This window comes from Aulonocara sp. 'chitande type north' Nkhata Bay, linkage group LG13 (assembly GCF_057382095.1).
Source record: "Aulonocara sp. 'chitande type north' Nkhata Bay isolate Kocher_YH1m ecotype deep benthic linkage group LG13, A_spYH_male_GT1.1, whole genome shotgun sequence".
NCBI lineage: Eukaryota > Metazoa > Chordata > Actinopteri > Cichliformes > Cichlidae > Aulonocara > Aulonocara sp. 'chitande type north' Nkhata Bay.
This window is the reverse complement of record NC_141356.1, coordinates 10,626,367-10,641,215: the sequence shown is the minus strand read 5'-3', so window position 1 is coordinate 10,641,215 and position 14,849 is coordinate 10,626,367. Positions and strand designations below refer to the sequence as shown.

The following is a 14,849-nucleotide window of genomic DNA, read 5'->3' as shown; positions in this document are numbered from 1 at the left end:
AAGCAGGGACTGAGCCCCTTATTCTTTCATCTGTTATGATCTAAAGAATCAGTTCAGCACTCAAGTATCTCTAGATTAAAGGATCTGTTCTCCCTGACCACATTGAGGCTGTTTATTCCTCCACAATGGAAGTCTAGGTGCTTTCAAGAGTGAGTTTCAATCTCGAATTGGGGCCTTTGTGTGTGGCTGAGTGCATTAGGGCTACACTTTGCTGGCCCGGTAGATAAACTTTCTGTTAATCAATCACACAGTGTCCCGTTCTTTGTTTTCTTTTCATTCTATCTTCCCATCAAGCCCTGCACACACCCAAACATACACACACACCGTACACACACAAAGTCTTCTGCCACCTGACGTTACTGTCTTCTCAGACTTCTATGTGGACAATTACAGATCAATAGCTGCTTGTGACTAAAACCTGCCAGATTCGAATGCCTATAAACTGGTTGCTGTCTACACTTTTACCCTGGCCACGTTAGACACTCAGCCAACCCACTGTGCTAAAATTCAGCCACACGGTATCTTCTACAAAACATGGCCCCGAGATGACTTGATTCTGTAGACGCCTACAACACAGACTGAGCGTACAGAGCTGGAGATGAGCCGGCATCGCATGCAACTTTGCACACAACCTCTGGATTGCCTTTGAAGCGAAACTGAGAAAGCGAAACTTGTAGAATACTGTACTTTCAAGACTTTGATTGAAAATGTCTTTACGCATGGTAAACAACTGCCCATTCACAATTTTCGAGTTGACAGCACCTAAAAACTGAATCATGTCAATTATCAATCATGCCAACACTGGGTGTGTCTATTGAGTAAATGTTACAGTGATAAATTGCTTTTCTAAACATAGAAAGAGGTATTCATCTTAAGATTTACTGCACTTCAAAACGCTCACATGCTTTTCCTTTGAGCATTGAGAATTCTATTAGACATGTATTTGGATTCTTCCTGAGCTCTTCAAACAAACAAAATAAAAAAAACATAATCACATCATGCATCCTTCTTTGTGGTACACGAAGATTAACAAAACGCCAGGCAACCGTGAATGAATCTGAATCTGCAAGGAAGCCCTCCTGTGCACGTCCATGTTATGCTGTGCTTCTGGGTAAAATATATCGCTATATTCTCCCAGATCTTATTAAAAGATCACTTTTGGTTTAGTTAGAGTTGAAGATCTACAGACTGTGCTCACAGTTTTGCCAAATACTGCTAAGGGAAGCCTCCGCAGATGTCTCTCACGCCCCCTCCATCACTTGTAAAACATTTCAAACTTGTATGTGGAACATCACGACTACGAAAGTCAGCTTTGAACATTAGCTTGTTATTTACAGTCAGCAATAATCTTCTTTCTGCCAGAGGCTTGATGGATTCCCCAACTACATGCTACAGGAATCATCAGGCAGCGCGCAAGTGCACAACAACGGCAAAATAATCAAGCAAGTCCGTATCGTTTGGCTGCTTGTTGAGAACATCCATAATACCAGCTGAAGGATGCTGCAGCACATCAAGCTGTGAGTTCTATAAAACACCTCAATCCAAAGTGACAGATATAAACAGTACCACAGTAAACAGAGACGACCCCCAAAGGTTAGAATCACTCACTGACTCACAAGCTGGCAAATGTTCTGCAAAGTCTTAAACAGTCTCCTGACAACTACAAATTTTTTTATCATCGTGGACTAAATATATATTAATCTGTTAAATATCACTTGAAAGTCACGATGCATGTAAACCACCGCCATAAAAGCCACATGCAGCTATCTCCTGAGTTATTATTTTACAACAGTCTCATGGATTTTGACCCTGTTAATTAGTACTAACACATTAGCAATTAATAAAGTACTTTATAAAGGCGATAGCACCCTGGGTGAAGAACTTAAAATTTCACAAAACAAGATTACAACTTGATAATCGGTTCCTATCTGACATCAAGTCCACAGTGTGTTGAAAGCGTGAAGTAGGAGCTCTGTCAGCGAGCATATCAGTGTTTTTCTCAGCGAGTAAAATAACCTTGGCGGTAAAGATTTTTCTTGCAAATGTGGCATACATTTTAGCTCTGCACAATGCAAATGGATGCAATACGGTCATTGCAAATGACAAGAGACGCAACAGATAAAAATTGAAGATGATTGTCTGCTTTCAAGATTTTACCGTTCGTTTAAGATAAACGTGTGAATTTGTGTTTTTGACCAGAGAAATGTGGTAGTGCAGCAGATCTGCATCTGAGCCTTCAGTTCTTGGAAGGCGTGATTATAATTTATCTAAAACAAATAACAATTTGAGATTATTCCATCTGATGTGTTTATGTTCTTCTGGGTTTGACAGCTCGTCCCAGCACTGACCAATTAAACAGTCAACAGACCATTTAAGACCCGATTAGACACAGACTGGCTTTTAATTTGATATGCATGCAGACCAAGCAAGGCAGGTGGATAAGATGTCTGTCTGAAACAGAGACGCATGACAATTGGAGTTCAGTGTTTCTGCTGTGGTCCAATCATCTCAGGTCACAGCAAATCGGCGAATGTGAGAAATAGGCGGTTACTTCACAAATGAGGAAGTGACCTCAGATCGACAACATGAATCATGCAGGCGTGTCCTACCTTATCAGGATTGTCTTCGATCCAGCGTTTTACTGTTTTCAAAGCAATGTCAGCTGCAGGCTCATTGGGAAAGCCTAGACATAAAAAAGGAAAACAAAAAAAAAGTGTCAATACCTGTTGTATACAACATGCAGATACCAGAGGGAGACAAAAACAGACAGGCAAACAAACAGAAACGGATATCTCCAAAGGTAATGGCATTTCTCCTTAAATCAATAGAAAGCAGCACAATCTGCTCGGCACTGGCAGATGAGCACAGCTGACCGTTCAACTGCTGTAGAAGTTTGTTGCCAGATGCAGGGTGAAAAGAAGTGCTATTTTTGGAGGGTGAGGAGAGCAAATACAAGCTACATGTAAAGACACATCTGCAAGCATCTGGAAGTATAAAGCCCTATTCAAGCCCTCACTTCAAGCAGAACTGATTAAGATTTTGTCTTGATGGGGACAATTACACTTAGACGTATGAACTTTTAAGCGATTTTATTTTACCCGCATGCCAGAGTAACCATAAAGGCAGCGTGCCTAACAAGCAATGTGGTTGTATTAACAACAACTGTGCGAGCTGTTGTGATTGTATCGATGGAAAAAAAAGATTGTAACTTTATTAATTTTTAATAAGGGAAGGCTTTGCTAGATGCTGATCTCAGGATCATTTGCTTCCACTGTAGACAACTTCCCAAGTGCAAACAATTAGAATGAGCTATTGACTATAAAACCCTTCGGGCCAGCCTTGCTAAGAGTTAAAGAGTAGACAGTATATGCCATTACCAAAAGAGCTGACAATCTGCTATAGAGCAGTGTTTCAGCTCTCTTCATTTCAAAGTAATAATAGTTGAGTTTGTTTGTCTGTGTCGTTCACACTACTTGACTCAGGCACATTGATTTTAGATCCTCTGCACAAATGCACAAGTTAGTTTGCTGCTCTGTGAGTACAACCTTTACAGTTCAGTATGTCTAATTCAAAGACCACAAGCTAACAGATAAACACAGCTTAATTTTTTCAGTCACAGTGACCCTCTTCAAGATTAAAAACTAGTCGCTCATCTATTGTACAACCCCTGACCTCTGTAAGGCACAACAGGTTATGGGAGACGGTGTCATAGTCTAACGAAAGAGGTCAGGAATTCAATTTCAACCCACATAAACTGATACAAGGGCCAAGCCATTCTTGTAGCCTGCCGGGTATTGAACATGCCACATTTTCAAACACTGTTCCTGTCCTGGGTCATTGCCATGACTGTAGTGCGCTATGACCTATGAAACAGCCTTATAAGCACTGCAACAACCTTTATTTATTATTATTATTATTATTATTATTATTATTATTATTATTATTATTATTATTATTATTAACCTTTAATCATTTAAGTCAGATGTAAAGAAAAATTAAAAGCCAGAAATCGCTAACCTTACATTTCCTCTACTCTTTCATCGCACTCTCTCAGACCACCTGCTGTCACAGTTTCTCAATAACTATTCTCTAAATGCTTCACATCAACTGCCTTGACAGTCAAGATATAGTGTGCAGTGCTTTAACCCTACCACCTTCACCCATCTGACTGCTGCTGATGTCTCTTTTCCTTACTGCTTCTCTTTCCCTCCCCTTCCACAGCTTGACAGGAGTGGCCGAATTACACCGAGGAGAGAAGAGGGGTTGACTCGCTGCCGAGCCCTTGCTGAGCTCCTGTTCAAGCTCTGGGTGAAGCAAGATGTGAGCTGCATACCGGCCAGCAGTGACAGCCAGTCTGCTTCTATGGCTCTGTTAGACAGTGTCTGCAGACAGTGCACAGCCCCGTTCACAGCTCCTGTCCTTCAAAAGATGCCCCGAGAGCTGTGTGCTCAGAACCTAATCCAGAATGCCAAATTGGTCTGCAGGTCACCTGGCTCTCCCTGTCTCCCAAGCACACTTAACCTTTCCAGTGATATAATTTCTTTTTTGTTTAAATGTTACCTTTTGGAAAAGTGCTACCACACCTATGAAGGAGTAACAACAGATCAAGTAACACAAGCCAACAGATGTGTAGATGACAAGAAAGCTTAAAAAAATAGATCCACAAAGAAAACACCAGCTGTTTAGGAAACCGCAGGAGAAAAAAGAGAGGTGTCGGAGAAGTAGAACACAAACAAATGAAACAAATAAGTAAATTGTTAAAATTGTAAATAACTGCCTTTGTGCTCTAGCTCTATTCATCTTAAGAGAGAGATAAACAGGCACACATTATATTTGGAGCTAAAAACAGGTCTAAATCTCGATAATAGTACATGCTGGTCACCAGAAGTGTGGATGGCACTGAGTACATTTAATCTATTCTATGTGGAGTTTCTACAAATGCTTTATTGATTCGAGAGCTATACCTATTAATCATAGCGGAGAAGAAAAGAGGGGCAGAGAGAGCAGTTAGCTGGAGAAATAATGAAAACAGTAACAGGAAGGTGAAATGATAGACTTGGTAGTCTATGTTGGACAGAGATTTAGATGGAAAGTCTGTAAAAGGTGTCAGAGCAGCTGAGGGCAGCCTGGCAGAACGACCCTGCTCAACTGCAACATCAAGGTCAATGGCAGCATTTCGAGAGCTCTCTCATCATTTGTCTCCTTCTGCAACTTTTAACTTTCACCACCTCTCCTCTCTTTGTCCATTTCAGCCTGGCCACGTACGTTGAAACGGCGAGACAGAAAAACTCTCGGTCCACACGTCCAAAAGAGTCTCTCTCAGACCTGCGAGTCACAGCAGGAGTGACAACCCCGCTTCCTGAATGATGTTCAGCTCTGACTCTTTTATATGCTCAAGTACGCACAAAATGACAGAGTTCAGTGTTTTACTTCTCCATCTTCTCCTTTCAACACCTCCTTCTCATTTTTTTTGCCATTTGCTGTGTTGAGAGTTCGGGAAAAACCAATCTGTCAGGTGGCGGGCAGCTGGCGTCGGGCGCAGTGATGGTGGGCCCTCCAGGGTCCCTGCTCTACTTGGCTCGGCTCTCACCTATGCTGGGAATATGCTCGGCTTTGGGAGATTTGTCTTAGTGAGGTGCACTAATGGGATATGTGCAGCACAGCGCCGCTGATGAGGGCTCAGGTGGCGCAGTGTTATTTCTGCTGAAGGCTCCTCTACTTCATCACCAGCACAGGGCGAGGAGAGGAGAGGGGAGAGAAACTTGCATGTACCGTGTAAATAAAAGGACACAACAACACTATTGCGTAACATTGGGATATGCAGTCAACAATTTTGACACTATAGCAGCTACAAGCCAAGTGTTCATCCAGTAATTTCATGCCTTTGACTTAAAGCAGCATCATTGAACTGTTCGAGAAGGACTGCTTAATTTCCTTTTAATTTCCTTTTAGTTAAAGCTTTATTTTTATCCCCATCCAGCAAGTTACATCCATCTTGCGCGTATGCACACTTGCTTTGATGTAGCCAATCGACAGGATCTCCACCCTTTCTTTGCAAAGAAAGGGTGGAGACACTGGTCATATGCAAAAAGCACTTCTTGCATAAGTCCCTATGTCATTTTTCAGGCATATAGTAGGTTGTGTATTTTACATGAATAAAAACCAAAGAAAGTCCCTTGAGTTTGATGTTAAAGCTAAAAATTCAGATATTCTGTTCAGAATGCTAAACAAAAGCTCCCATCTCAATCACAGTCAACTCTGTAACAGTTGGAAAATAGAAGTTCGTGGTCAAAAATATCCACTCAACTGTAACATGGGAGGAAAAAATATATATAAATGTGTACTCTGCCTTAGGGGAAATTTTGGCTTTAAGAACAAGCAGGCCCATTGCTCTGACTGTTGCCAGCATGGCAGCTCTTTCACATCCTAAATTGACTTTAACTCAACTTTCAGAGTTAACTTTTGCAACAAACTTGTACAGCTAAGGTGTTTTTTCCTGTGGTGAGAAGTGGATGCATCACCTGATAAAGTGAGCAGTAGAAAGTCAACAAGTTGAATACATGTCCGGGCTATGTTACATTCCCATTTTTTATTTGCAAATGCATGGGTAGCCTTGTAGGCGCACACTGCAGATCACACCACTTTTGCTTTTCCTGAGTGGGCTTATATTGTGCAGAGAATACCACAGCCTGCTGTTATTTTAGGGCTTCATTATTTCTAGTGTTTCTTTCTCTCTCTTTTTAGCACCTAGTCTTCTGATTTTTTTATTTTTATTTGCAAGGATATGGTGCCAACAGATAACAGAAATGGTGAAGTCTGATAAACTGAGGCTGTATGATGTTTGAATTCCTCAGAAATACAGAAAGTGCAGGTTTTCTCCCCTTGAGGCAGAAACTGTATTGTTGGTTCCACTCTCCTTCTCCACAGCTGTAGCTGGTCAAGTTCATGTCTCAACACTCGTCATTCATTTTGATGAGCTGTCTACCTTAAAGCTGTATATAGCCCGAGGCTGAGTTAGCTGGGGCTGGCAAACTCACCACAGGTGTTGGAATGACAGTAAACTACCATAGCGCAAAAAAAACAAGCACAAAACAAACATGCGAATGTTTGACCATGCGTAATATTCTGAATCACCAGGTATACATTTCTAGTTAAGTATTGTGTATTTTTTTTAATTAGTGTTATTACTTCTCAGCTCCATTTTTCTCTTTTTGTAACATGTAAATGCTCCTTTCATAGCTGTATTTTTAACAACAGTAATAAAGCAATTTCCCTGCAGGGATCAATACAGTTTTTTTTTCCTGATTCTTCTTCTTATTATATTATGTTTGGAACAGTGATCTGTACTTGTTTTAAAGGTCTTTGGCAAGATAACGCCTCACAGCTTTCCTTGAAATATCTTAATAGTATTTTTTATTAAAAAAAGGACTTTTTATTGCTGTTGTTTTCAATAAAATGTTGATAGCTTTAGTGCTATTATTAAAGATAGCTGTAATAAGAGACAGGCAGGCTGGAATCATTTAAGCTCAGTATAAAACAATGTAGATTAGGTGGATGTGGTTTGAACAGTAGAAAATCATTAAGCGTAGCACAGCTGAGCTCTGCTCTAGTTGGAGGCATCAATGCTGTGCGTTCATCTGAAAAGTGAGCGGGGGAACAGGGTAGTCACCCCATCAGGGCCCAGTGGAGAGGTGAGTTGACCCGGGGTGGAGGACAGAGTAGCGCCCCAGGACTCTAGACGCCATTGCGTGGGTGTCAAATGGCCCGGAGCTGCTCCTACACTAACACTGGGACACGACAGCAGGGCTGTGACCATGACCGACTTTGCAGCCCACAGAAGGAGACAGAGACAAAGAGGGATGGGAGGGTGTAATGTGAGGAAGAGAGGCAGGGGAGGGGGGGAAAGAGGTGAGAAGAAAGAGGGCAGAGCACAACAGCTGATGACCTTCCTTGGAAATAATCCATGTAGGTGATAGCATGCTTTGTCCTACATGCTAAAATTAACACCCGACGTTTTACTTTGTAAAAACATTCTGAGAAGTTTGTGGAATGAAAAAGTTTAATGCTCGAACAAGTTTCACAAACCCTTAAATCTATTGTCCTGTGGGTGGGAGGTGTTTTTACATTTGGCTTATCATCTGTGAAAAGTGCTGAGAACAAATGCACATTGGGCCACGGAGATCTTGCTTTCTTTGAGCACACACTCTGCTGCCCACTGATACAACATATTGCTCCTACTGTATGTGCCTTGAAATACCAAAAACCCAGCTAGATTAGGCTTCATGTATTTTGAGAGAAGGGGGAACCTGCCTGGGCCATTTCTGGCAAACTAGCAGCAAGCAATCACTGTTTAAAGATAAGGTGCATGAATGTCTCCAGCCCTCCTAATCCTAGACAGGGATAAAGAGAGCCAGACCATGATGCTGGTTAGAGAAAAAAAATCTTAGCTGCTTGACACCTTTGATCTGGACGGTACAGCGGGATGGCAGTGTGGACATACCAGTAGAGCTTTGGTGGATTACATCCACATATCTCCCACAGCCACCAGTCAGTGCTAAAAGTCCTTTGTCAACAAATCTCGGATCAGTTACGGAGACAGATGAGCCAGAGGTGAGGGGTTAGCAGTAAACAGGAAGATATTTGTCCAAAGAAGAGAAGCAGCTTTGCCACATCAAGCGCCTCTGATTCTTTTGATAGCGTTATAAATACATGCGTGCAATGGCTTCTTATCCAGCAAACAGCAGAAGTAATATACGTGTCCTTGCTTATAAACTGCATGCCTCATTATGGGGTTGTTGAAAAGTGCTTTTTCAGCACTGCCTAAGACCTGATCTGCACAAGGTGCAAAAGTCTAAAATGCATCTGAAAATAGTTGTTTTTTCATATGATTTTCCTTGTATGGCTAATAAGACAGACTTGTCAGGGAGAACTAGAGACAAGAGGATGCATAGGAGGAAGGACAGAAAACAAAAGGATTGCAAAAGAGAAAATGACCTCTCTAAGTCGAGGTAGTTGGACTCTTGGCACTGATCCTGTGAGACGTTGAGAGGTGTCTCCTCCGTGGAAGGAATAATCCATTTAAACCCAGGTCGCACGGCTGTGATTGATGTGCAAACAGAAGCAGCACTTAATAACCTCTATCATGCTGGGTGACCTCGTGGCCCACGGAGGGCACCAGTTTGTTTATGGGTGGTACCTCCGACACACTATCGGTGCAGAAATTCTGTTGTGGCTAATGGGCCGGACTGAGGGATTGGACTGTCAGCGCAGTGTGATCTCTCATTTTTCTTTCCAAGCGTCTGAGGTACCCCCTGCACACCTCTACTACACCCAACCTCCCTGTTCTGCCATCATCTGTCAGTGGTGACTGAGTCTTCGGGAATATGGAGGCGTGAGAGAGGGTGTCAATTAGCATTAACTTTCCCTGACAAATCTGTTTGTCTCACCACAATGGCCTTGGATAACTTGTTCCTGATTCCTCTGTGTCACGATGTTTGGGGCACAGAATTTGTTTTCTTGCTCCAGTTCAAGTGCAGAAATAGGTCAAGCACGTGTACATAAGCATAGTACCTGCATGACCGTGAACGCATACTCAAAATGATGCACATTCAACAGAGACAGAAAGAGATTTCTTTTTTTAGAAAAAAATCACAGGCAAACATCGGGATCGGGGAGATGTGACTTCCACGCTAAAGAGCTTTTGTTTATATTGCTAAAATGGAAGCTGACCTTAAAGGTTATCTAAAATGCACAGAAAATGTCAGAACTCCTGACAAGAGAGCAGAGGCCCTTTCAGAATATGGCAGTACTCAGGGGGCACGCAGAGGACTCGGAGAACAACAACACAGCTCTGTGCTATCTATACTGTACTTCCTTTGAAAGTCCCTCCTCTATTTGCCCTCTGCTGTGTGAAGATCTTTAGTCTTAATCAGCTGTTGTTCTGTGGAGATCTAGTTATGGAAGCGCTAAGCTGTTTATTTATTAATCAGGCTGTTTAATCCCCCCTCCCACTCCACTGCATGCTTGGCTCTGCACAGACCATCCTTTTGATGCGAGGGGGCTCCTGGTGGTGTGGTATGACAGGCTCCCACTGGCAGTGCAGCACACAGTAGCACAGTGAATGGCAATAAGTGGTGCCCTCGTCAGCGGCGCGCAGTACAAACAATGACCCCCACCCCACTCTCTCCCCTGCATGTATTTGCACTACCTTTGTGCCACTACAGCTACTCTACTCCATATTTTTGCTTATAACACAAAACACTGTATATAACCATTAGCTGATGCACTTCACTATACTTCTTGAATTCAGCTTGTTATGTAATTTGTTACGTCACGAGAAGTCAGACACTCGTGTTTAAGCGGATAACATATATTTTGCAGGAAGAGGAAGGAGAGTGGACTAAAAAAAGAAGAAGCCCCTGTGAGATGTGTGCATCGGCAGGTGGAACGAAACATAACATCGCAGAAAAGATGTGTGTGTGTGTGAACTGCAAAAAAGTGACAGGGGGAATTTATTCAAAATCCCAAATGGGAAGTGTTCTATCAAGAGCATAATTAAACGTCTTGTGATTTATGAGCACGCTTTACTAAAGACTGGTCTTTATTAACACACATATGCAATAGCGCGTGTCAGGATAGCTCGCCACTCGGACTATCTTTTATCTATGCCGGGCAGTTTCAGCTAGTTTAATGAGCACTGCCAAAGTTTATCAGGCTCTATAATCAGTACTTTGCGTGTAGTATTTCAGAGTGCAACAGCTGGCAGTTAGTTATAGTCCAGGTTTGATAAAGGCAGAGGAGTAATGGCTTTGGTTGGAGAGAAAAACAAACAGATGTAAGGTACCCAGCATGTGGGCAGAGGCTTTTTTTTAATGTTCCCCAGGGGCTGTAGATGAATCATTTTATTTTTGCATACTGTCTACAGTTGGAAATCAAAACACAAAACTCAAACTAAAACTTAATTACTTTGTTTTTTATTAGACGTTTAAAAAAAACCAAAGAAATATGGAAAGGTAGAGGCTTCTGTGCTTTCACTAACGGACTAGGACTACATCAATAACTAACAGGTTTAATCAATAACCAAACTGTCATTTTTCATACAGAAACAGTTTCCAACCATAGTCGTGAAAATTAGCTCATCCGGTTTGATCTGTGTCTTCACATCACATGTGACATGTTTGTTCAGGACATGAAACGGCAGCACAAATCTCTGGCATGTCAACTGGAAACGAGTCAGAACCGCCTGAGTATAATCACAGCTGAATGCACCTCTCAAGCGTCTGCACAGATGATTTTCAGGGTGTGTTTTACCAGCTGAATGCACTCTGTTTGCAAGTTATGGCAAATGCTCTAGCACTGTAGAGACATGTGCCGCTGAAATGCACAGCAAATCACAAATAAGGTGCTCAACTGTCACTGATTATCAACATTTCATCATTTTCTTTATGAGCTGTGACCGGATAGTTGCACCGACTCACATGTGCACTACAGTCCAGTCCCTAGCTTTTAATTAAATCCAGTCAGTGGCTGTTGATGCTTCGCTTACAGTTTGAGATACGGCTTCAAATGTCTGCATTTTAAATAAAAAACCAGCATCAGGTCTTAATAGCACACTCAAATAGCTCAGATGTGTCTGTGCTTATCTACACCAATGATGTTGTTTAAAAAATCCTTTTAAATTAAATTCACACAGTGAAACAGCTGTGGAAGTAAGCTGCAGTAGGTTTAGTAAATTAGGTAGCTTTTATGTAGCTTTATTAGAACAACAACAGCTGCATAGGTGTATATAATAAATCTGAGCGAGGTCAACCACATGAAGAATAGTACAGAAAGCACCGGAAATATAACTCCCCGACGTAAAATGGACAAAAAACAAGTATCATCTAAAATGATCTGAATTACCGAGGAATGTGAAAGGAACTATCCACCCTTTGGTGTCATACATTTTAATTATCTGGTTTTCTTTGCTGTTTTCAGAAGAAGGTTTCGAGGGCTTTTGAAACTTTTGTTAGTTTTGCTTTCTGAGTTCAATATGTCACTTTTGAATTCGCATTACACTCGGCACGTGGACATAATAAATGCTGTGTTGTATGCCTATTGAGAGCGCGAACAGTGCATGCACATATCTTGAGGAAACAGTGTTTGTAAAATTGGCAGCACCTCGTCTTGTGAAATGATCAGAGGCACTTATCGACTCTCATGAGATCCCTGCCTAAAGAAGTATAGACCCAGAATCATTTATCAGTTGTTGCCTCGCACTGGCATTTTTTTAAATTGGCAGAATACTGTAGGTATCTGCAATTACGCATAACTTTACAGAGCAGTTGTGGCTGCTTATGTGGAACTACATTGCTGCTAATAGTCAGTTGCAAACAACAGAAATTAGCATGTTAATTAATCCTTACACATTTGGCACCTACTGCAAGTATTGGAGCTGTATGCAAATTCATAAACTGTACAGTGTACGGTGTGGGGTAAAAACAGGCAATTTAAATGATCAAAAGAGTCAAAGAATCAACATGTTTTCTTGCATTTAACTTTTTTTTATCTTCAAAACTCAAAAATTCTGTTCATATCAACAAGTCTGGTTTCTTTTCAGTGTGACTTTAAGTGTAATGAGCACATCAGCTCTCTGCCAGCAATGCCTTGCAGCTTATTTGGCTTGATCTCATGAGGGTGCATAAGCAGTATTCAGTATTCTTCTACGTCCTGCCTTTGTGCAACATGGTTTAAGGTATATTTAGTATTTATATCTAAGTAACCTCCGCCCTATGTGCATCATTTTAAAATATTCAGCCACAAACTGGGGAATATGAGCAGCTTGTTATCATTGAGTTGCACTGAAAGAACAAAGCAAATGGATAAAAACAGAAATAAAAGAAGGGAGACTGAGCTTACCGTAGATGCCTGTGGATATACATGGGAAGGCCTGCGCAAAGAGAGAGAGAGAGATGGAGAAAACAATCAGCATGATCACACAAATTAAGACAAAAGTAATTCCTCTTTGAAGCCAAACGTTTAATTTTGTAGCAGAGGAATTCAAACGTCATCTACTGAAATAAAATGTTGCACGACTGCACCCATCTGCGTTATTGTCAGGCATCTACTGTACACTTGTATGATTGCCATTTACCGCGACTGCTTCACTTGTTTATTCCCAGGAGCAGCAATTTCCACTAACATTTGACGAATTCCCTGCAGTGACGATGCAGAAGTGTGTCGTAAACCATATTCCAGCTTCAATGCAAGATGCATAAATACAAATACTGAAGTGAAAAAGAACATTTTCACAGGACTCTGTGAAGTCCTGGGAAAAACTACAGTACAAAACAAGATTCAATAATTTGTTTGGGCATTGACTGGCCCATTACAATACCCTGATTCTTTTCTTTATCAGCCATTCTGTTGTTGCTGGGCTTTGGATGACACTTTGAATACTGGCCAAGCTTTAACTGTTGGATAATTATCCTCACGTGTGAAAACGTTGGTGTCCAGAGTTCATGACTGACTCAAAGACCACAAGAGTCCAAAATCCTGTGGCTGCAGAATAAGCCCAAATCATCACCCCTCTATCATTGTGCTTGACCGTTGGTATGATGTGTTTGTGCTGATATGTTGGGCCAGAAATGATGTTGTGCATTATGACCAACAGCTCCACATTTTCCTCATCATACTGCAATGCTCTTTTTAGAGAAAAGACAACCCTCCTCCTGACAACCCTGCCAAACAAACCATACTTCTTCAGCTTTTTTGTAATTGTTCTGTCATGAACTTTAATATTTAACATGCTATCTGGGGACTGTAGAGTCTTAGATGCACTGCACAGCCTGACCTTGGGATGAATCTGCTAGGACGACCAGTCCTGGGAAGATTGTGTTAACAGACACCTGAATGCTCCAGACCAGCAAACTACCAAAGCACATTGCTGCTATTTACCCACTTTATTCCTACAGAAGATTAAGGATATACTTAATTTTCCACAGAACTGCATAGATACACAGTATACTTTTTGTTAGCATCCAAATAAAAGCTTATCAAACATCCCTCTTTACACACATATTTTATGTTTTTTAAGTTCCATCTTTGACTGTTATACCAATCACTGCATTATAATGCATGTATTATATGTATACTTGATGGCCAGTATAGCTCATTATGGAATAGTGGATTTCACATCTTATTAATCATGACTATCCAAATGAGATCGACCTTGTCTGTCACTTACTTTTAGTGTCTAAGGTTTAAGTGTCTTTGATGTCAATACACAGTCTGTGACTCGCAGACAAACAAACTTTATTGTGAGTAAAAATACAAACTGCCAGCAGTGACTCAGTTGTGTTAAAGTAGCAACAAGGGCATCCCAGCAGGAGGTTTTTTAGTGCATGATGATAAAGCTAAACACAAAATCCCAGTAATCGCTGCCACATTTGGATCAATAGTACAAATCAATAATATAGCAGCCACCAAACTGCAGGAAAGCACATACACCAAACAAAAGAGACATGTGGAGAATGAGAAGAAGGATAAATAGAATTATCTTCATGACCCAAAGAGCCAAAACTAACACATATTTATTTATGGACGTCTTTTCCAAAAAGATTATAAAAAGTAACCACCTTGTAATAGTTCTGGCTTTGCAGCACTTTGCAGCAGACATATTATTCAAGCATGGCTTTATAGCTGAAAATAGTTTCATTACTCTTTACTTCTGTGAGCTAATATATTATGATACATAGGCCTTGCTATAAGCTCCCCTATTTCACATTCATCTTTTTAAGCATATTAATAAACACTAAAGAGAAAGATTTTTTTTCAAAGGCCCCATTTGTCCTCAAAACAAGCTGAATACG

At 41.1% G+C, this 14,849-nt stretch overlaps 1 protein-coding gene across 1 annotated transcript in view; it reads right to left on the bottom strand.

Annotated features, from left to right (window-relative positions):
- Positions 1 to 14,849, bottom strand: part of macrod2 (mono-ADP ribosylhydrolase 2) — a 421,359-nt gene that overhangs the window by 83,582 nt on the left and 322,928 nt on the right. Inside the window, exons 7-8 of the mRNA XM_086258668.1 lie at positions 12,898 to 12,928; positions 2,610 to 2,683 (exon numbers count right to left, since the gene is read on the bottom strand). Of these exons, the coding sequence (XP_086114794.1) occupies positions 2,610 to 2,683; positions 12,898 to 12,928 (105 nt within the window). The remainder of the gene's footprint in view (positions 1 to 2,609; positions 2,684 to 12,897; positions 12,929 to 14,849) is intronic.